The sequence below is a fragment of the Elaeis guineensis genome, chromosome 4 (assembly GCF_000442705.2).
Source record: "Elaeis guineensis isolate ETL-2024a chromosome 4, EG11, whole genome shotgun sequence".
Lineage (NCBI taxonomy): Eukaryota > Viridiplantae > Streptophyta > Magnoliopsida > Arecales > Arecaceae > Elaeis > Elaeis guineensis.
In genome coordinates this window covers 25,074,730-25,099,578 of record NC_025996.2, presented here as the reverse complement: position 1 = coordinate 25,099,578, position 24,849 = coordinate 25,074,730, and the positions used below count along the sequence as shown (strand labels likewise).

Sequence of the window (24,849 nt, the reverse complement as noted above, 5' to 3'; positions counted from 1 at the left end):
ACTTGTTTACTGCTATCTAGATGTCCGGTTATGATGTCATTTATTATCACCAAGTTTTTTCTAGGCAAGCATATTATCAGAAACATATATCTTCCAAGTTAATATAGCTTCTAAAAGGATCTCATGCATCAATGGATTAAGTAATAATTTATACGTTTGCATAACATTTTTCTGAAAAAAAAATAGCCTTAACAAATCTGTTTAACTGTGCAAGCTTTCTTATTAACGTAGTTCATATTCTCACTAACATAGTTCGATAATATTTACTCACTGCAAAAAATAGAAAACTATCTCCTTCATGCAAGAAAAGCAAACTTGCTGGTAGCTTATCAACAAATACTGTACCAGTCAAGGGAAAAAGTGGAATACAAAATGGGAAAATTTTATTCAAATGCATCATTATTTGCTGATGAATTGCCTTAATACAATCATACACACGTCTGAGTGGCTTCTTTTTGACTGTCAAGCTATATACATATTTACGTTTAGCAATTAGATGATTTTTGTTGTATGATAAAACTTGTTTGCATCACCGAAACTGTGTATATGCGTGTTCATGTGCGTGTGTAACATGAACATTCTTTAAAAGTTTTGGATAAGAATTCAATCCAATGTGAAACTACCATATCCTAATTTCAGACGACTGTGACAGCTTTACTCTAGAGCTAGTGAAGGACGCCTAAGTTCAACTCCTCTTCCAAGTGTTTTTACTACCTAAGACAATACAAGTATCATGTTAATGTTGTTATACCAAGAAAATTTCAATTACATCATCAGCATTTAATATTTTGATATAGATAAATATCGTTTAACAGATAAAAGTTGTTTCACTAGGAACCTCTCCTAGATTAATGGACTTCCATGACTAAAGGTTTACACAAGAATCTAGGAAAAAAATATTATGATATGGTTGCTATTGTATGCGGATAGTGGAAACTTTGTATAAAAGGTATATCTCTTCAATAATATTAATGTAGTTATTGGGTTTTGTCATACAACATAAGGAAAAGTTGATTCATCACTTCTTTTCTAATTCCTACTCTTACTTTCCAATTCAGGACTAGAGGTCAGGCAATAATTAATCTAAAATTAATATTTCATGTAAAATAACAAAATTATTTATTTGAATTTATTTTGTTAGCAAATAGACTACTGTTGCATAGGGTAGGAAGAACTAAAGGAGCTTCTTTTCCAAGTGTTTTACCACCTAAGACCATACAGGTATCATGTTCATGTTGTTACAACAAGAAAACTGAGATCATCTCATCACCATTTAATATTTTGATATAGATAAAAATTATTTCACAGATAGAAGTCATTTCACTAGGAGCCTTTCCTAGACTGTTGCACTAACATAACTAAAGGTTTACAGAAGAATCCAGGACAAAATATTATGACAGGATAGCTACCGGTATGCAGATAGGGGAAAATTTGTACAAAAGAAGAGTTATATCCCTTCAGTAATATTTTCATCCAGATTATCAACTTCATTCAGATTTCGGCATGCTAGTGGGAAGCATAGAAGTACATGCTAATTAATACTGGATATCTTATACGCGCGCGCGCGCGCGCACAACACACACAGTCTATAGCTTCCACCTTATACAGTATCGTATTCTTTCAACGCATAATTAACATCGACAAAAGTATACCCTCTTTTTGTGTTGAATTAAGTATGTAATGCCCTGCAAGTATATGATTACTTTCAGTCGGGAAATAAAAGAAAGAAGGTAAGAAAGGAGAATACGAAAAAGACTGTTCAACTTGTACAAATTATTCTCTAATTGAATAACAAAATGAAGTAAATCTCATGAGAAGATGACAAATTGTCTGCTCTGATACCATTCAGCGCTTCACTCTCTTTTAATCTTTCTTTCTTTCCATATCTTGACCATTGATGCCCCTTTAGTACGTAATTTCCTTATGAAGGTACCTAAATACCGTATTCTTGCAGGTCGAAACGGAGGAACCCACCAAAAAAGTAAAACTCTAACCAAGAAAAATTTGTAGAAAGAAAGAAATGAGTCATCGAACGGAAACAAAAGAAGCCTGCCTCATCGACGCCAAAGGAATCAGGTGTAAAAATCTAATCAAGAGGAGCATCTCTAATGCATCTTCCAGACCAGTCGAGGACAAGATCACAAGAATTACGCCAGCGGATAATGGTTCTTGATGAGAAAGCCACCAAGAAACGTGCGGTACAAACAATCAAGGACCCCTTTTGAATCGTTTTGAATAGATAATCTCCAATCCGGAGTGGAGTTCCATGAGATCTGAAAGAAGGAAAAGGAAGCAAACAGTAGTACGGTACTACCACTCAGGAACGGAAGGATTATGGACGCACGGAGATCGAGGACCGTGAGCGATGCAAGCGGATTTTTTTAAGTTCTGACCTTCAAATCAAATCCTCAAGAACGTTCTTTGGCTTTTGACATCATCAAGAAAGCATAAAAAAAAAGGTTGGAATAAGAGAATAGAAGTTGCATCGGAAAGAGACAGAGACGGATGACGAACCTGGTGCTGGAGAATTCGTAGAGCTTCCCCCGGGGGGAGAAGACGATGAGGGCGACCTCGGCGTCGCAGAGGACCGAAAGCTCGAACGCCTTCTTCAGAAGCCCATTCCTCCGCTTCGAGAACGTCACCTGCCTGCTCGTCGCGTTCTCTATCCGCTTTATCTCCGTCTTTCCCCTCACCATCTCCGCCTCCTCCTCCTCCTCCTCCTCGGCTGGAGTCCAAGTTTCGCAAAAATAGAAAGAAGAAAATAAAGAAGTAGAGGACATATGAAACGGGACAATAAATCGAAGGAGGAGGAGATCTAAAGACCAGCAGCGTGAGGAAAAATAGGGTTACCTGATACCCAAAAAAGGAAAGAAGAAGACGGGAGTAATTGGAGTGGAGTTTTCCGCGAGGCCCTTTCTTTTTAAGGAGGAGAAGGACTTTGAACCACGAAGGACTGCCCCCCACCCAACCTTTCCTTATTCGTCGCCCCTGACCCCCCAAAACAAATAAAAGGGAGGAGAAGATGGAGAAAAGAAGGAACCATTCCGTTCCGGTTAATGTTAAACACAGCAACCAGGCAACCGGTGAAACCAAGTACTTATGGTAAGAAAAACAACAGAAATATCGCGAGCTCAAACAGCGTCAACGGCGTTACATGGCCTTCGGATGGGGGCGTAGGTGTGAGGTTTTGAATCGTTTTCACGTTTGTTGTCATGGGAATAGACCATGGAGCGGTGGGCTCGGGTTGTATCTTTCGCGCGAAAGAATGATTCATCTTCTTTCGCGACCTCAACCGTTGGATCGCGTTTGCATAGTTTTAAAAGCACCACGAATATTTTTCTTCCATCCACAGCACGCCGTGCAAAACGCGATCCAACGGCTCAGGTCGCGAAAGAAGATCAAAAGGGTGAAAGTTACAACCCGAAACCTCGAGGGTTCGGGACGGGGGTTCTTAAAAGCAAAGCAGATTTTCTGCTCTGCCTCATAGAATTGCTCGCCCGTTGGGCCCCACTTTGTACGAGGCTCGGGAATGTGTCGGCGTCCCTCGTACGCGCCCATACGGTTCCTCCTCTAGGATTTCGACACGTATGTCCGGAGAAGCCTTGTCTCGATCATCACCACTCAAATCGCACAGAGCGTAGTACCGTGTCACGTGCATTCCATCGGGTGCCCCCGCCTCCGCCCACCGCTCTCTACTCCTCAACATTTTAAAACCAGCGAGAATCTCCGTGGCCCAGACCCTGCACCAATCAGCGTATCTGTCGCCAAACCCACGCGCAGAGCACCAACAAACATTGTGCTTCGTCAGCATATGACTCGTTTGGTATAATGCTTGGGTTCATAGAAATAGGCTCGAGGAAGCACGCGGGTACGCGCGCAGAGCGAAAAGGGCAGCGATTGGCCGAAAGGGCGGGCCACCGTTCAATCGTCGTGCTACTGTGGTCCCATATTCTTATTTTTATTTAGTTTTTTCCTCTTTTTGTTTCTCCTCTCCATGTGCCTCTTGGCGATGTTGCGATCTGACACGGCGTGGATAGCTTTCCATCGTTCCTTTTTTTGCCATTTTGGTCGTCGGTTTAGGTTCTTCCTCTTTCTCAGTTTAAGGGCCACCACGTTTGTCGGGGGTCAAATGTTTGATGCCCCCACCACGCTGGCCCGTTTAGGTTTTCTTTTTCTTTTTTCCCCCCCGAGCAGAATGTTCCATCACGAGAGGAATTGGAGTCAGTAGGTATTGACATCAATCGGTAAGAATAACGGTTCTGTTTGGCAAATCATTTCGAGAGAAACCTTCGGATGGTACAGTATTATAAAAAAAAAAAAAAAATTATTTAACTTAGCCGGTAATAAACTGAATTGACCAAGTTGGGATGAGCTCCAAACTTTGTTTTAAAACTTCTCCCCAAAAAATACTTTCATCCACATTTTCAAAGCCTATCCGGAGTTTAATGAAATTTTCATGATGATCAAAATATCTATAATAAACCTCATGATTAAATCGATTATATTATATTACATCATATTATTATATTTTAAATATAATATATAATATTGTATCATATCATACTATATTAATATACTAAAAATATATCATATCATATCATTTTATTATATTAATTGTTGTAGATCTATACCTGGGTCTCGACCTAAACAACCTCATCATCGTCGAGCAAGTTATAACTAAGCTACAGGAGATGGCATTTGCTGAATTGGACAGACACGGTGATCACCTAGTATAATTTGTTGGATGAACAGCAGTTCTTTTTCCTCAGTCTGATCCCTTCTGACCTCGACGGACGATCTAATTCAAGCCGATCAACTTCGATTAGTAAGATTCTACATTCCTCAACTTTAGCAACTTACTAGGTTGGCTATTGATGAGGAAGACCTACTAGCTCAATCCTTGCTGAACTGCTACATCTATCTACAGACTCTTCCTCTCCAAATCTGAAAAGTTCAGATAAGATAGAACTCCTTTGCGATCGAATCTTCGATAAAAGAAAGTCCTCCTCCGAATCTATCCGTCTGACAAATCCAAAAATCATCAGGACTCCGAGCCGAATACGTCTCAAACTCTTCTTCTATAAATAAAGACTTCAGGATCCTCCAAGATATGCAATCAATCGACTCTAACTTTCTCTTCTCATCGTCCTCCATCTCCTGACTTAAGTATCGGAGGGTCTACATTGGAGTCACACCTTCCGGTGTGGACTTATTTTGCAAATGCTCAGGCGAAACCTCAAAGATGGATTCACCTCAACCACATCCACCTCGACATCCGACCTCAGGTGGGGAGATCGGCAGCAACATTAGCACTAGAGAAAGGGCCCTCTTCGACTAGTCTTGAGATCCTATTTCAAAGCTAGTCCTGAGGTCCTATTTCTAGAGGAGAGAAAGCTTGTCACCAGTCGTCAATTGCCATAAGAACGCGCGAGGGGCATCGAACGCATCACAATGTTCCAATGGTCGACAAGCAAATAACGTCCGACCAACTAATGAAATACCACCAGCACAAGAGAATCCTCCGTCCATCTCACCAGCAGCACCAATAGCACCCTTGGTAATGACCATCTTTTATGATTAATATAATAGTCTCATCCAACAAGTACAGACCCAGTCAGCTACAGTGCGGGGGATACGCTAAAACACAGAGCCTCCCCTCACTGAAGAAGACTCACGGCCAGCACGAGGAAGATCGCCAAATCGGCTCCCTCATAGTCTAAGTTCAAGGACTAGTCGTCATAGCCGACCATCGAATCCTCCTCGTCGCCACCATAGGTCTCCTACCCCTATCTCGAGGAAGGATTTGACCCCAAGCCATGCTTCTCCCCAGCACCGATAAACTAGGAAAGACGAGATGAAAAAAAAATTTAAAAAATGCAACAATAGTTAGACACACTGCGGACCCCAAAGTAATCAGAAGATGATCTGGGATTCAACGTCAATCCGCCTTTCACTCAGAGGTTGATGGATGAATCCTTTCCATCTCGATTTAAAATGTCTCAAATAAAATCCTAGATGGAACAGCTAATTCGGTAGATCATTTCGAGAACTTTCATATTTTGATACTTTTGCAAAGGACCAGCGATGCAACTCTTTGTCGAGTTTTTTCTTCTATTTTGAGGAAAACAGCTCATCACTGGTACTTCAACCTATAGTTGGGCTCTGTAGATTCATTCCACCAGTTGAGCCGACTCTTTGTTGCACACTTTGTCAGCTATCGCCAACAAAGGTATAATTCAGATTTTTTAATTAGTATTAAGCAGAGAAAAAATGAATCTCTTATATATTACATAAGCCGATTTGACGCTGCAACCCTGGATGTGCGAAATTTAGATCAGTCTGGCAATAACTGCGTTCAAAGCTGGGCTCCAGCAGAATGATCTCCTTTACTCTCTTAATTTAAATTATCTAAAAGATTTTTCTGAAATATTAGAGCAGACTAAGAATCATGCTCAGACCGATGAAGCTTGGGATCAGCAAGGGGAGAATCTTGGTCAGACATCTCATCAAAGCTCTGGACAAGAGAAAAAAAAGACTCCTGATGAATGCAGTATCGACATCCTGAACTTAAACCTCGTCATTCTCGAATTTCATCTCGAAACAACCGACCTAAATCTCCTGCACCACCTCATCAATCTAAGTTCCTTCTCTAGAGATTTCATTATTTCACTTCATTGAATATCCCTCGATCTCAGATCCTAATGGAGATAGGACGGCAAGAAGACCTGCCTCCTTCGAGGAAGATGGTTATCCTGACATACAAGAGAGATCCGAGGAAGTATTGCAGATATCATCATGATCATGAATATAACATCGAAGAATGCCGATAGCTTAGGAAGAAGATTGAGGTGTTAATCTGACGTGGATGCCTTTGTCGATATGTCGACGAACAACAAATCTCGAGAAACCCACACGATGAATCTCCTCGACAAGAAAACCCCCACAAAGATCCATCAATTATGAGGGAGATTCATATGATCTCTGGGAGACAGCTCGATCGATACACCCCAAGTCTTAATTGAGCTAAAGATAAAGAGGTGAAAAAGCTGAAGATCGGTGATGAGGTTACTTTCTCATATGCCGATCTAGATAAAATACTATGTCTCCATGATGATCCTATTGTCATTTTTTTAAATATTACTAATTATGATGTATATCGAGTCCTAGTTGATAATAGAAGTTCAGTTGATGTCTTGTTTTATGATGCTTTTATTCGTATGAACTTAGAATCTGAACTACTGACGAAAAAGATTACTCCTCTAATCGAATTCTCGAGTACTACGATTCCAGTGAAAGGAACCATCCTATTGATTATCATAGTCGGACGAGCTTCAAACCAAGTGGTTGCACAAATAAACTACTTCGTCATAAAAAGTCCATCCATGTACAACATTATATTAGGTCGACCTTGACTTAATACACTTCAAGCTAGAGTATCGACTTATCATCTAATGGTAAAATTTTCTACTCCAGAAAGGATCGATGAGCTTCGAGGAAATCAGTGGCTCGTGAAGGAATGTTATATGGCAACCCTACGAGAAGCGGCACCTACGAAACATCAACGAATGAGCTAAATGTATAGGATGACAAAGCTGAACAAAGAAAACAACCAGTGGATGACCTGATATCGGCACCCATTGGTGAAGATTTGAATAAAGTGATCCAGGTTGGCTCGAACTTATGTGAAGAAGATTGTTTGCATCTCATCTCTTTTCTATGGACAAATACCGATGTATTTGTTTGGTCGACTTCAGATGTATTAGGTATAAATCTAGAGGTCATATTATACCGACTCAATATGGATCCAAAGTATCGTCCGATCAGGTAGAAGAAATATCCTTTTGCTCCTGATCGACAGAAGACCATACAGGAAGAGGTGGACAAACTCTTAAAAGTCGGATTCATACGAGAAGTATATTATCTATAGTGTGTTCTCATCCCAAAATCGAATGAAAAATGGTGTGCATGCATTAACTACACCAACCTCAACAAAGCATGTTCGAAAGATAGTTATTTCCATCCTCGTATTGATCAGCTAGTGGATGCAATCTCGGAACATCAGCTCCTTTCATTTATGGATGCATTCACCGGATATAATCAAATCTGGATGGCCCCCGAGGATGAGGAGAAAATCTCTTTTATCACTGATTAAGATATTTTTTGTTATAGGATTATGCCATTCGGTCTCAAAAATACAGGAGTAACCTACCAACGGTTTATCAATAAAATTTTCAAGGTACAGATCGATCGACACATAGAGGTGTATGTCGATAACATACTGATCAAAAGCTGGATTGCCAAACATCATATTACCGACCTTGAGGAATCGTTCGTAACACTTCGCAGCACTACGACAATTTCGGACGAAGCTCAATCCCAGCAAGTGTGCATTCGATGTCACCATAGGCAAATTTCTCGATTTTATGGTATCTTAGCGAGGGATCGAGAAAAATTCAGAAAAGATTCAAGCTCTCCAGAAAGTGAAGCCATCGAGGATGATTAAAGAAATGTAGCACCTGACTGATAGGATTGCAGCTTTGAACAGGTTTCTTTCTAAGGCGGTTGAAAGGAGCCTATCTTTTTTTAAAGCTCTCAAACAGGCGAAGAATTTTCAATGATCAGAGAAGTGCCAAGCTGCCTTCGAAGATCTAAAAAAATATCTTGGCTCACCTCCACCTCTTAGTAAGCCTGAACCTAGAGAAGTATTGTACTTGTATCATGCCATTTCTCCCACTGTAATCAGTTTCGTCCTTGTCCGCCAGGAAGCTAAGGTATAAAAGTCGATTTACTATGTCAATCGAATACTCCATGATATTGAGATAAGGTACACAAAGCTTGAGAAGGTGGCTTATACTCTCATAATATCATCCAAAAAATTACGACCATACTTTCAAGCTTATACTATCGTTGTCCTCACTGATCAGCCTATAAGATCAATACTCCATCGGTTGGAGACCTCGGGGTGATTAGCCATAAGAGCCTTTGAGCTGGATGAATTTGACATCAAGTACCTACCTCGACCATCCATCAAAGCTCAGGCATTGGCTGATTTCATCCTAGAATGTACCATCCCAGATGAGGAATAGAATGCTAAAGAAATTATCTCACCGACTAACGAATGTTAGATTCTCCATGTAAATAGATCCTTGAATACCACAAGCACGGGAGCAGAATTGATTCTAACCAGTCCAGATGGAGCGGTCACAGAATACGTCTTGTGCTTCAAGTTCTCCACTTCTAATAATGAAGCTGAATATGAAGCACTAGTGATCGAACTAAGAATGGCAAAGAATCTAAGAGTGAAGCACCTCAAAGTTCATAGTGACTCATAACTCATTATCGATCAGGTGCAGAGAGAATATGAAGCTCGAAAGCCGAACATGATGAAGTACTAATAGAAGGTCAAAGATCTTGCCTCCAGCTTCAATATAATGAATATCCTGCATATATCAAGGGCAGAAAATGTGTGGGCCAACCTACTTTCGAAGTTGGCAACAGCGAGTACGATCGACCTAAAAAGAACTTCGTATCTCGAAACTCTTGAAAAGCCAAGCATTGAGGAGAAGCACGAAGTGATGTAAACTGACCTTGAGCCGAGCTAGATAGATCCCATATTACATTATTTACATGACGGAACATTGCCTACTAATCGAGATGAAGCTAAGAAGTTGAAATATCTTGTCGTCCCATACCTTATCTATGACAGAAAGTTGTAAAAAAGGTCATTTACCCTATCTTTGCTTTGGTGTCTCCATTCTCAGAAGCTGAGTATGCTCTACGAGAAGTTTATGAGGAGATCTGTGGCAGTCACTTAGGGGGCAAGCCCATGCTCATAAAGTACTGCGGTAGAGGTACTTTTGGCCGACCATACAGAAAGATACTGTCGATTTGATGAACAGATACGATCAATGCCAGAGGACTCTAAACATTTAACGCCCACCTTCTATCCCTTTAGCTCCAATTACAACCCATGGCCTTTTGCTCAATGAGAAATGGACATCCTTAAATACTTTCTGATGGTGGCAGCATAGAAGAAATTTCTATTCGTCGTGATCGACTACTTCACCAAGTGGGTGGAAGCAGAAGCATTGATGACTATCACTTCAGCAAAGGTATGTGACTTCATATGAAAATCGATCATTTATCGATTTGATCTGTCACGAACAATTATCATTGATAATGGATGACAGTTCGACAATCTAAAGTTCAAAAGATTCTGTAATGGATGAGCATCAACCACAGACTGACTTCTGTAGCTCATCCTCAGAGGTGATGAACAGGACCTTATTGTAGGGATTGAAAGCTTGACTCGATCAGACAAAAGGACTGTGCGTCGAAGAGCTATACCATGTGCTATGGGCGCATCGAATGACACGACGACTTTCAAAAAGAGAAACCTCCTTTAGGCTGGTCTTCAACTTTGAAGCTGTCATATCACTTGAGATTGGCTTGCTGACACTACAGGTGGAAAAATTTGATATAGACGATAACTCCTTTGGACTGAGAGTGAATTTAGACTTGCTGAAAGAAACATGGGAGCAGACACGAATTCGGATGGCTAACTATCAACAAAGAATAGCTCGATATTAGAACTTCTGAGTTAAAGGAAAGTCTTTCTTGGCAGGATAGTTAGGCCTTTGTCGAGCTGAGATTTTTCATCTAACAGAGCAATCGAAGCTGACGTCGAACTGGGAAGATCCTTACTGCATTGCTGAAATAGTTCGATCAGAAGTTTATCGACTCAAACGGCTAGATGGAACTCCGATCTCCAGGACTAGGAATGCTGACAATTTATGTATCTACCACCCTTGAATTGTAATGTTCGTCATTATTGAATTGAATAATAAATTGCTTCTTTGATTTTATTGAACTACGTGTTCTTCTGAAAAATATATGCTCTTCGGCCAAAGGCAGAATGTGAAATGTTTGCCGTGTAGATCTCCAAGACATGCAGTCCTCGACAATGGCCAAGGAACAAAACATGTTCTTCATCAACTCAAATACATAGTCCTTGACTACGATCGAAAAACGAAATATATTCTCCATCAACTCAAGCATACAGTCCTCGACTACGATCGAAGAACGAAACTGTTCTCCATCAACTAAAATATGCAGTCCTCGACTACAGTCGAGGAACGGAATGTGCTCTCCATTAACTAAAATATGCGATCCTTGACTACGATCGAGAAACGAAATATGTTCTCCATCAATCAAAATATATGATCCTCGACTACGATTGAGAAACGGAACGTATTCTCTATCAACTCAAACATGCGATCCTCGACTACGGTCGAGGAATAGAACGTATTCTCTATCAACTCAAATATGCGACTTTGGCTACAGTCGAGGAAAGGAATGTGTTCTCCATCAACTTAAACATGCGATCCTCGGCTACGATCGAGGAGTGGAACGCGTTCTCCACAATGATCTCCAAAACATGCGGTCCTTGGTTACGGCTGAGAACCGGAGTGTCCATATAAATTCTTAAGTATATAATCCTCGCATATGGATGAGAAAATGGAATGGATCCATATAACTCTCCACATGGTCTGCAGCCACAACCTGGGACCAAGTGTCTCGATTCTCATCAATTTTTATTCCTCATCATCAGAAGAACAACCTATGACTAATAAGTGCTATCTCGAGGAACTCAATGAAGATCGATAATCGATCTCGACAATTGATCAAATAAAGAAAATATTTTCATTGAAAGAAAAAAATTTTACAAGTAAAGATCGGCTCATAACAAAATACCTCAGTGACAATCGAGATTGCAAAATAGGACCGATCAAGGAAGCTCGGACATGCCCGAGCTGGGATACAAAAAATAAAAGCAAAAAGCTTTAGGCCTGGAGGGCAGGTGGATCTTCAACTTCGACTCAATCGGAAAGAACGATAACAACCGAAGGAGGGGTTGAAACTGCTTCCTTGACTCTCCTATCCTCCGCTTCGAGCTGAAGAGATCCTCAATCCGCAGACTTCATCTCCACCCTCGTCGACCTTCTCCTCATCATCCGACTCCAATAGGCTGAGGTTGAAATTCGGAACCATCTTCTTGGCCTTCTCTTTGAGGTCAGAGATATTCTACATATATGAGATTACACCGAAGTCCGCTTTGATGTCGCAGAACTCAGTCGAAGATTTGAAGGCCTCAACCACGACAACCTTAGCAGCCTTCAGCCCATCCTCATTTTTTTTTTCTCGACTAAAAGTCGAGCTTCAGATTCAACCCAAGTTTTAGAAAGCTTGGATTCCAGTCACTTCACTTCTTCCTCCAGTAGCTTGGCCTTCTCTTCGATCTTAAACTTTGCCAGTTGGGTGTCATCCGCCCTTCTGCTAGCCTGGTCGACCTTTTCCTCGGCCTCCCTCGGATGCATCGAGCTTCACACATCGTCTCGGTATAATAATCTACATGATGGGAGAACTAAAAAAAAAATTAGTATCAAATATCGAGATCGGTAATAATCGAGCAACATAAGGAAGATTGTCGCTTACTCGAAACATGGAGTCATATGCATTATGCATCCAGAATGCACCGCCTTCAGTGTTGAAGGCTTCGACGTCAGTCGGTAGGAGAATCGACTGGATTAAGGACCGAGCAACTCAAAAATTATTGATATCCGTCCTGATGTCCTGAGCCTCGATGCCTGAAGAAGCTCCCATTGGAGCAGAAGACCCAACCTGTATGTCGAGTGGACATGAAGATATCTTCACAAAATTTGGAGCCTACCCAAACTCCTCTACAATGAAGATGCAGAAGGTCGGAGGGCAGGCTCCCTTGGAGCGGCAGATTATAGTGGCACCACTACCCTCGCTGGTGCCAACGACTCCTTCCTTGGGGTTTCGCTCGACCTCGAGGAAACCCTAGCAACGGGCTAAGCAAGAACGGCCTCTGTGCGACTGTGCTTTGGAGCTGGAGCCGTGCTCGTCTTCTTTCTCTTTATAGCCCGATGAAGAGCCTTGGCATCCTTGGGATCCATTTCTACATGGCATACGAAGTTAGTAAAAAATGCAAAAAGTGACAAGCTAAAAAAGATGTATGAAAAGCAACTCACTCTTTGGATCGGCTAGACTTAACCAGATCCTGAATAAGGTGTCCTCGATAAGAAATTCAGCTAGCAAAGGGGGAGTCTAACTGAAGATCCACTTCAACACCTCCTCCTCGGCATCAAACAAAACTGGAGCCCTGCCTGCCGACCTATAAAGTCTACCCCATGACATGCAAAAGTCCCAGGGTTGCTCGATCAAGATGAAGAAAAAATGCTCCTTCTAGTTGTGAACTGAAGAATGAGCATCTCGAAAGAAACTATGTCTCCATCGAGGAGAAATATACCACCATCCATTTTCTGTGGGATGTTCCCTTAATGTGAAGGAGGTCTGAAGAAAATGAAAAGTCGGCTCGATCCCGAGGAGAAGACAGTGAACAAAGAAGCCTATGATCTGGCGCCACAAGTTCGATGCAACACTACATAGATTTATTTTATATAATTTAAGAAATTCCAATATGAGGTAGTGGAATGGCAACCGAACTCCGACCTTCAGAGCTTCTTCATATAAACCAACTCGGCCTAGACGAGGAAGAGCTACTTTTTCACCCGAAATGACCACCTCCAATTTATATTCAGAAGGATTTTGGTATTTTAATCTAAGGACTTCTAAGTCCTCAAAGGTAAGGACAGAATCTATCCTATATGGACCAAAGTCTAGAATTTTGGGTTTTCCCGAGAAGCAAGCAACATCAGATCTGGGGTCTACACTCCTAATGTCATTCTCCAAGCTTAACGTCTCAGGGATAGCACTCCTAACGTCATCGTCCGAGCTTGATACCTCAGAGTCTGTACTCCTAAAACCGTCACCTCTACTCCAAGTGTCGAGAGAAAAGCTAGATTCACTCATGGCTAGAGAAAGCGGGACTGACCTCAAAGCAAAGCGGCCGAGCAAATGAAGGATGAGGAGTAAAAGAGGATTAACTAGCTTGACTTTATTCAAGCAAGTGTGCAGGATCAACTACCTCGATCTAAACAACCTTGTCACCATCAAGCAAGTTATAGCTAAGCTACAGGAGATGGGATTTGCTAGATTGGACAGACACGATGACACCTAGTATAATTTGTTGGATTAGCAATAGTTCTTCTTCCTCAGTCTGATCTCTTCCTACCTCGACAGATGACCTAGTTTAAGCCAATCAACTTTGGTTAGCAAGATTCTATGTTCATCGACTTTTGCAATCTACTAGGTCAGCTGTTACCGAGGAAGACCTACTAGTTCAATCCTTGCTGAACTACTACATCTGTCTACAGACTCTTCCTCTTCAAATCTGAAAAATCCAGATAAGGTAGAACTCCTTTGCAATCGGATCTCCTATAAAAGAAAAGTCTTCCTCCGAATCTATCTGTCCGATAAATCTGAAAATTACTAGGACTCCGAGTCAAATACGTCTCAAACTCTTCTTCTATAAATAAAAGCTCCAGGATTCTCTAAGTACACAATCAATTAACTCCTAACTCTCTCCTCTCATCATTTTTCATCTCCTGATTTGAGCATCGAAGGATCTACATCAGAGTCATCCCTTCTGGTGTGGATTTATTTTGCAGATGCTCGGACGAAAGCCCTAGCGATGGATTCATCTCGGCCACATCCACCTCAATGTCCGACCTTAAATGAGAAGATCGGTAGCAACACTAATTATATTATATGGTATTGTATTGTATTATAGTATATTATATTATTATAATGTATTATGTTATATTATGTTAAAATAATATTATACTATGTAATAGTATTTTCATATGTAATAATATATTATTATTCTTATTATCCTATATTATATCTTATCGTGTTATTTATTGTAGAGAAAAGGTCCCAATTCTATACAAATTCAGTCAAAAAGAACTCTGTGTGCGTGGACAAGAGGCGATTCCCATAGACGGTGTCAATGTTACTATAAAAGACTCAAATGGGTCGGATGGATTGGTCTCTACACCCATGCATATGAGATATTATCCACTTTGATGTATCAGGTATCGCACGATTTTGTCCCACATAAAAGATGCTTTACTGGAGAGAAAGAAGGCTCCGATCCCATATAAGCTAAAGTCTTTCTTGACTTACAACTGATGTGAGACTAAAGGTGCCATCTTCCCAACAGTAGCCCTCCAGTCAAGGACTCAAATGACTCGGATGGATCAAATGGGTTAGTCCCTATGCCCACATGCAGTGTATTGTCCGTTTTGGCCCGTATCAGATGCTGCACTATTTTGTCCTATATAAAATATATCTCGCTGGAGGAAGAGAAAGTCCGATCCCATATAAATTAGAATCTCTTTGACTAATAACCGATGTGGGACTAAAAATGCCGTCCTCCCATAATAATATTTATATTATTATGTTATAGTATATAATATTATATTATATTACAACATAATATTATATTATGCTATATTATAATAATATTTTAATATATAATATCATATGATATTGTATTCTACTATATAACAGTTGTAATTTTTTATCATATTAAAATATTTTCTTAATTTAATTATCAAATATATATTAAAATTTTATATAACTTTAAAAATATAGTTATGAGGTGGTGGATTTTTTTTTTTTTTTTTTTTTTTTTTGTAAAAGCTCTACCTATGAAAGCTCAAAAAACTTCCACTACCAACAATAATTTCAAACAAAATCTGACATCATAGAATTGAATCATGCGAAGCATCTGTTTGGTAAGCATGAAGGCGACGACTTGTTTCGTACAGACAAGCAACATTTTCGGCTACTGGAGAGTGGACTACTAGATTGAGTTATTCCTATCCCGCCACAGAACAAGAGAATTACTTGTATGCACATAATTGGAGGTGTGTATCATTATTCCACACTCACTGTGCCAATTTGGGTGATGGAACATTCAAAGAAATTATGTGCATCAAGACTTGTAGAATGCGGGGCCGCACATATGCATCACATGCATGACAAAATAATGTACATGCATGTATCTTATGAGGGGCGCAATTGCTGCAAGTCATTAATTTCAATTCAATCATTTTCCTAACTACTCTATTATCATGCATTTAATGAGATTACTATTATATATTTAATCAAATTATTTTGATCGAAAAAAATCATCATATTCAATGTATACCATTTTGACCACTATAGATAGGATCAAATATAGTTCAAAAGCAAGATCCACTATATTAGAGAGTTGAATTATATGCAAAACTTCCGAATATCATAATTTAGTCATATGGCATTCGACTGAGATGATTTTTAATTTTTTTAAATCAAGATATCTTTTTAAAATTTCAACTTTGACTTAGGTTAAAATTCTATGGTTTAGACCCCAAGACCAATCAAACTGAAATATTTCTTTTTTGGAAAAGATTTTGACTAGGCATTATTTTTTAATCCGTGAAGTATTAGACAGAGAAATAGAAAATAAAGTTGATGTAAAAATTGAGATCTACCTCCTACAGTATTTTTATTTTTTTCATAATTATTTATATTAATCATATTTTTTTTAAATTTAGTTCTATTTGAAGTAGGAGAGGAATCTTACTTAAATAGTGCAAGGAAGGACCTCACTAGTTTTATACAGGGGCTTTGTATCTCAATTTAGGAGATATGGAACATCAATAAAAGAAAATGAGACTTAAATTTTATTTTCAAAATTATCTCTCTTCTATAGTCTTCTTTAAAATAATTTGAGTTGAATAGATTGGAGAAAGTCTTTCTTCCTTCTGATTGAGTTATACTTGACTATAAAAAAATATAATCGAATTAACAAAGCATCAAACTTTCTTATACTTCATAGGATAATAACTTTCAATTAACCAATGTAAATTTTTTTTCTGGTATAAATAATATATATGTTTTTTTGATAAAATGACCAAGATAAAAAGCTGGTTGGATATCATCTACAAGGTGGCAGCACAAATATGAATTGGTGATCCAACTAGGATCACCATGGTGATATGAGATCACTAATGATCCAAATTCTGAGATGATCTAATCTCTAATGATCTAAGATCACTATATTTGGTTTGCCATAGTGCAGTAATATTAAAAATTTTCAGATATGTACAAGCAACTTATTTGGTATATTACGAAAATTTAAGATCACCGACTATATAATATCCAAAATACTTTTGATAACTTGTTTGGGAGTTGGGATTGAGCATTGAGATAAAAAAAATTTAGAACACAACCAAATAGATTTTTTTCTCTTTCTAATCAGCACGACGAGATAAGAAAGTTCTTCTCTTCTGTATAGATGATGCTCCAATTACCCGTGCGCGTTTCTTCTCTTCCATAGAGAAGATGCCTCAACTATCCATCCCATGCACGTGAAAAAAATATTGCGGCAAAAAAAAAAAAATATCCTCTTTTTGGAAGTCTCTCGCACGCAAAAAAAATATTGCAGCAAAAAAAATATCCTCTTTTCAAAAGTCTCTCAATCGTGAGGATATTTTGGTCAACAAATTTTAATATAAAATCATCGTGATGAAGTGATGTTGGATATCTATCTTGAAGTGCAGATTTTCTACCACCGCATTGGACAGTGATCATTTGAGGAATACGGTAATTTGAAATCACCATTACGTAGGATCACCATGGTGCAACCAAACATGATGATCTTATCACTTCCACCACATCACTCTTGATTCTGGATAGATCACCTTATACCAAACACTTCCTATCTGTCATCATTGATGGATTTGTCCTCTAAGATGCGAGTCATATGGTAGTAATTAGCGAATTTAAAATATTTCCCTTCGTGTAAGCTTGTCTTTCCATATTTTTCCTTGATGAGTGAATATAGTTTAACTTCGTTTAACAATTTTTTTCATATCTACAAATTAAAAATATCACGCATTAAAAATTTAGGTGTCTGCAAGCAGAATACTGCTACTGCCGGTCCCATGTGGCAGATGTTAATGCGGTGCTGCCCTGTGACCCTAAAATCTTCCAAGGATGGTGAGATATTTGTGGTCCTAAGAATTTAGCTTAGATGTGGTGTCCATTCGGTGGTTTCTCCCTTTCAATACAGCCTGTTATTGTCCTTGTCAGAAGCTTGCTCCATTATGTCAACACTGATAATAGTTCTTTATATTTAAGTGTCTTATCTTGTTTATCTTTTGCCTTTGAACTATCTTTTTAACACTAAATTAACGACTGAAATCTCAACCATAAGAAGACTTTGAAATCAAGGAAATTTGTAGAATCATGGTTTAGAAACTTAGAATCAACAAGTTCGGCGAGCTGAATTAGATTAATCACCAGCCTACACTTACCACAACCAATGAATATCCGTACCTGACATAATTAACCCATGGATAAGCCCAACATCCAAAGCCAAAAATTTTTTCAACCTAAAACACATCTGGTTCGGGTTAGGTTAGGCCAAGTTATATTTTAATAATGTTTTGTTCAAAAGTTTATATCACTGTGACTAGGTTAGTTGTTGGAACACGAGATTATCATAAAAAAGATGTCACATTAAAAAAGAGATACGTTCAAGTGGTGCATCAATGGCAGCGGTTGGAATTAAACTTCTTAATGCTACAATACCAATGGTACGGGCTCAGATGGATCATGACTAGGTTAGTTGTTGGAACACAAGATTATCATAAAAAAGATGTTATATTAAGAGGGAGATAGATTTGAGTGGTATATCAATAGCAGTAGTTGAAATTAAATTTTTTAATACTAAAGATATTATCTTTAAAAGATATTTTATTGAAAAGAAAGAGATATTCATCTTATATAAATTAAAATTTTACTTGACTTACAACCGATGTGGAACTAGAGGTATTGTTCTACCATAATAATTATTAAATCCATCAATTTTTGTATCTTTCCCTCCACAGCTATAAAATTGTGGAAGAATTGTTTCTTTTCTACTTTTTATATGATGTGACATATATTTTTAAAAAAATCGATATTAGAATGACGATAAATGTAGCTAATCATGTGGGTATGCATCGGACACTCTTACTGATTTTTCACATATTTTATTTTTTCGATTTGCGTATGTGTTTTGTCGACCAGAGAGATGTTTCGTTCTCAAGCCTTGAACCCAACCCAGCCTCAAATTGAGCCCAATCATAGAGCGTGTTGCTCAAACGCAAACCTAGACTACTGGCCGGTTTCCTATCGATAACCCAACCCACGAATCGCTTGTTTATGCTTTCGTTTAAGGTGTGCGTGTGGGGATAAGAAGACCCATGACCAGGCTCTAGTCAAAGTACATTTCCTAGAAAATAACTGAGCTCAATAGAGAGGCGATTGACCAGCTTGTGCCTGCAGCTCCCTTGCCTACCAAGTACTCTGCCCATGAGTTCCTTTCTACGGATGCTCTGATTTATTGCCCACTCTCGAACCATCGCTCCATAGAATAATTGGCAAAAACAAGCATTTTGATTACATCAACCTAAAAAATTTTTTAGTTTTAGATCTATACCAGATGCACACACATACAGATCAAAGATGCCTGCATGCACATATTGCAACGGCTCAAACAATTTATTGACACTACAACTTATTCAGATCTGAATTACGTGACCTAAAATATTTAAGCTCAAATTGTTAGTAGTAGACTAAATCATTATATATCGATCATTTATTAATTTCATAATCGATATGGGACTATCACAATCTCTCCCATTTAAATCTCTGACATCCTCATTGAGACCCTATTTGACCCTAGTATCCCTTTCCAATACATATCCATATGACTGTATTTTGTAACGCCCCAAGTAGTTTATGGATCCCATAATTTATTCAGATCTGAATCATAAATTATTAGTAATAGACTACTTAAATCATTATATATCGATCATTTATTAATTTTATAATCGGTGTGGGACTATCGTACATATGCGGACGATTCTACGTAGTTATGACTTCTAATATGTAATGCCAAAGGCCTGGAGTCTAGCATATGCTAGATTTTGAAGCCCCATGCAATACTGAAAACTCTGATATAAGCTAGAAAGTAAACCTTTTGTACTATTTAAATGATCCTTTCTAAGTAAATCTCGTGCATCGCATGTGCTCAATTCTAATTTTTTTTCGGGTCTTCCGTAGGACAAATTTATGTTTGGGTGGTTTTTTCTCTGTTTTGAAGAAAAAAGGAAGGGTCTGAACCCCATCAAAGTGCTTGTAGACTGAAAAGTATGCCATTGGTACTAAACCCCAATTACTTTGCCAACTGAATTATTTGGCAGTCGTAATTGATCTTATTAAATGGCCCTCACGTCAAAGAGAGAATTAATATCTTGTCATGTCCAAAGCTTCACGGATACTTACCTAACCTCCTAAAAATGTGAGAACCAAACCATACGATCTTGTTTTTCGAGCATAGCATTATCCCAAAAACTTGCTCATTGTAAAGAGTACTTTTTGTTTGTTGTTGAGTTTTCAGTACAGATCACTATCTATAATCTATAGACATTAATTATTGAATTTAAGTGCGGTTAGTTGAGCGAAACTTTATCCAAAATATCTGCAAATATTAGTAACGGAATTTTGCAAAATGGAAAACATGTAGTGTCACTAATTGAAGATTAATGAACATGATATTTTTCACCGTCATACGGAAGCGCCCCGACCCTTGCTATACAATGGCTTTGCTCCATTAGCTGGAAGATATTTGCAACCTCAAACCTTCAGCAAACAATAGTTAGAACTTGTGCCTTTTCTTTTACAAAATCACTTCCTGAAGTATTCACAAATTTTTGTAATTAAGCTTTAAAACTTAAATCTTACTTATGTAATATCTTTTTGAAATTATGAGTTATCGGATGAGATGGATAGCAAATGAAAGAGTGGCCAAAAGCATCTTCATTAGTTGGCCTAAAAAATCCCATTCTTCTTGTTTTCTTTAACTACTGTTGTTACAAATAGTAAAACCATCTATGTTTTTTTTACAAAACTTCCTGTTCATATATATAATCCAATTCATCATAAAGGATTACAAGGGAACACAATAAAAAAATCAAAAAGATTTCATAGTCTTACAAAATAACTTGGTGCAAGTTAAAATGGAACAACTTATTTTGGGATGCTTATTTAATTTATTGTTGAATGCAAATCCGCTCACACTGCTCACAGGAAATTCCCATTCGGCGTAATTTGGGCCCACGTGCAATTGCTTAGATTGTTGGTTTTAAATGAAAACAAATATTATCAAAAGCTTTTGTTCAGCTTATTTAAATCTATCATAAAATTTAATTTTTTATTTTTATTTTTATAAAATTAAAAAAATATATTTATTATTTTAAAAAATAATTAATTTTTTTTTACCATCACTATTATCGTCGCTCCAATATTACCATCATCATTACTATTATATCGTAGTCGTAACATCATAGTAATTATAATTTTTTTCATCATTATTATCATCACTATTTTCATCATAATTATTATACCCACTTTTTCGACGATCACTAATGCCTTCGCCATCCTCACCACATCCATCATATTATAGCTGCTATTATATTCTTTGTTACATTACCATCATCATCATGGTCCCAATAATATTATCACACTGCTACTATAACGATGGCCATTATATCACTCTGTGGTCCATTGTTGTGAAGTTTATATTTTTAAAAATAATTAATTTATAAAAATATTTATATATTTAAAATATAAAAATAAATAAATTAATATTTTAAAAAAATTAAAAATAATAAAAATAATGTCAAACAACATCTCAATTACGCGTTATTTTATAGAAAAAGGAAAAAATAGAAGGAGTGGGGGTTGGGTGTGCGGGGAAGTGCTGTGGGGTTGAGAGTAGGGAGGCCCACTCTCAGATCAATTTAATATCTTAAATAAAAAGGTACAATGAACCCAGCTGGCAACGATTAACGGGACAAAGGGAGAGGTAGAATGGAAAACGCTTTGAAGTTTTCGTTCTGAAACGGCCCACGGCCAGCCAAACGATCCTGTACGCTCCCTAGAAATAATCACCCATGGTGGACGGACCATCAAAGAGGAGAAGGCCATCATCCATTTATGAAAAAATCACGGACTTTGCAGGTACAACATTTCGAAGACATCCCCGAGCAATTTGCAATGGTAGTTCTTGGTTAATTATGAATTAGCAAGTTGATTATCATGTTGCAGCAAATAGCTAAATCAAGGGTTTGATGCTATCATCTGTGTTCATAAGTAAAAATTAATGGAGAAAGCTTTCCGGGTGTATAGGAATAGTTTAAAATCCCAAAGATAATCTTTCATAAATTCTAGCTTACCATCACACGAAATCCAAATGCAGTGACGATGTCCTAATATCCCTTTAAACCGGTGCTGCTCATGGACCAGGCTTGCGGACATAAACGTCAAATTTCAAGTAGGCTTGGTCCGGCTACAAATAAAAATAGTTTAAGGCCGAGGCCCGGTCCATGTTCAATTCTACTCCAATCGTCATGCTTGAAGGTACAAATATGTTGGAAAATCTAGGGCCAAGCAAAGCCTTAAGAATTGCAGACCCCAAAACAGGCCTTGTTCCTTCCCATCATCTGAATACAGGACATCATAGAATGCCCTTTTATATGCTCTGAGGAGGCCTTAATTTTCCCTTTCTTTCTACCCTGTAACTATTGGGGCAGTAGATCCAGTTATACCTTACTTCAATCTGATCCTGCGAGTAGCAGTTCAGTTTGGCCGGATCCTATGGTGAGGTGGGTACAAGATAAAGGCTCGGAGAACAGCCCATCATAGTTTGATTTATGGACATTAAATATATATTAAAAAATAATTAAATAAAAATATTTTTTTATATTATAATATTTTAGATCATATTATGATATTTTAGACTATATTACACTGCAGAGTATCATAAATATTTTTAAAAAATAAAAATATTTTTATTATATAAAATTTTTAAATAAAAAATATTAAATATATATTAAAAAATAATAATTATATGAATTAATGGGATGAGAGGTGGACCATCGGATTTTCTGCACCGCCGGAGGTGCACAAAATTTCTCTTTATGGTACTCTGCGGTCTGCATGGCATTGTTGATGGTGTACAAGTAATCTTCTTTTTTCCCAGGGTGGCAGGGACATACGTACTAAAGTAGCAGTGTACTGTGTACTAGATAATGCGAAACCGAACCCTAGTGGTCGTTCAAATGGAAGGTGATTCGATTGGACTAAAAATATGGGCACTTGGAGAATGCCCCACCCTTTGATTTAGACAACACAGCACCATACAGCAAGAAGGCGGCAATACAGTTTGGGCTGCAGGTAGATTAGATTGACCAACTTTTTATATGCAACTGATACAAAATTAATCTAATCTAATTCCAATTAAAATTATTTAGATTTGGTTTCGATTCACAAACATAACCTAGTTTTATATGTAGATTGGATTTGGATCACTAAATTCTCTATTTGAACACAAATCCGCCCGAACTGATTCAAAACCAGTTATTATATATTTCAAAACTCTTCTTGGATTTTAGTCCTCCTCTAATGATATAATCTATCAATAATTTAAGCATGGTTATAAATCACGTACGTAGCAGATGTTTTTGATAACACTTGCATATTGCTTACTATTATTTTATAGCCTAATATGTTTATGCTATTGTTGCAGCCAATCCCCTCGTCGCCTGGTCGTCGGGAACGAGTGCCTGCAAAAAAGGAAGTCCACACTGATCGGAGGTGGCTCCGACGGGGACCCTCCGACGGTCAAGTCAGAGAGGTGACTGGACAACAGTGAAATGAAGACAGAGAGCTCAATCGAGAGAGAGAGTGAGAAAGGGAGCAAGCTTGTTGTTTCGAAGGACCTTTAGCACTGTAGCCTTCCCCGATATATATAGTGGAGCGTAGTATGGCGCCGTCATTAATGGTGCAGACAATTGAGGAATTGTCAACTCGCCGTAGACTGTCAGAGTCGCCGTGAAGGTGTCACATCGCCGTGGGGCTGTCAAATCACTAGGATTGACAATGCCCTAGGTGGGATAATGTCCTTAGGCGGCAGTGCCACATGCTGCTGTCAGGGCTGACAGTCTCTGACAGCTGTACGGTGATCGGAGGAGTCGGCCGACCCTAGGTCGGTGGCCAGCGGTGTAGCGTCGGGTGGAGATTCGGGCCCCTCCGACGGTCGGTCGGGCATGTTGCGAGAGTCGGCCATCGGACTCCCTGGTGCAGTCGGTCGGGGGAGTAGAAAAGGTCTGCCCGACCGACATATCCTCAGTCGGTAAAGAGCCGTTAATCGGTCGGTAATGGCGTCCGATCGATCGGTCGGTCGGTCGGTCAATCTGCCGGTCAGTCGGTCGGTCGGACGTCGGACGGACGGTCGGTCGGGTATGACCGATCATAAGCCATCGTGAGCGGGGTCGGTCGGTATTCCCCAACAGTTGCCCCCCTCCACTCCTGAGTCGGACGGTGTGCTGGTCGATGCCTCTGTTTGGGTAGCAACACCGGGCGAAAAGGAGTGGATTCACCGTATGCCAAATTCTGACCGTACCGCGAGTTGATACGATATCAGGCGTCTCATGAATGCCGAGCGATTCGCTGGCGTCAGATGCCCAGTCGGTATCAGACGTCCCGTCCTGTCGGCATCAGGTGTTACGTCGGAGTCAGACGATCAAGTGTCGGACGATTTGGTGTCAGGCGATCGGGTGTCGGACGATTTGGTGTCAGGCGATCGGGTGTCCGGTGCCTTTTGGGGAACGCAAACCGCCGCCCTGCGTCGGTTCTGGGAGCGCGGGGCGCTGTCAGGCGTCCCATCGGGAACGCGAATCGCCGCGGGCGATTTAACTCGGAACCGCGGCCCTTTCGCCACGTGTCGGAGGTGGTTGGGCCAGCGTCCTCCGCATTAAATGA

At 39.1% G+C, this 24,849-nt stretch overlaps 1 protein-coding gene across 1 annotated transcript in view; it reads right to left on the bottom strand.

Moving 5' to 3' along the window:
• The window catches only part of LOC105043288 (MADS-box transcription factor 50), a 77,957-nt gene extending 74,951 nt beyond the window's left edge, over window positions 1-3,006 (bottom strand). Inside the window, exons 1-2 of the mRNA XM_010920779.4 lie at window positions 2,851-3,006; window positions 2,515-2,725 (exon numbers count right to left, since the gene is read on the bottom strand). Of these exons, the coding sequence (XP_010919081.1) occupies window positions 2,515-2,696 (182 nt within the window). The 5' untranslated portion in view covers window positions 2,697-2,725; window positions 2,851-3,006. The remainder of the gene's footprint in view (window positions 1-2,514; window positions 2,726-2,850) is intronic.
• Window positions 3,007-24,849: the final 21,843 nt, after the last annotated feature.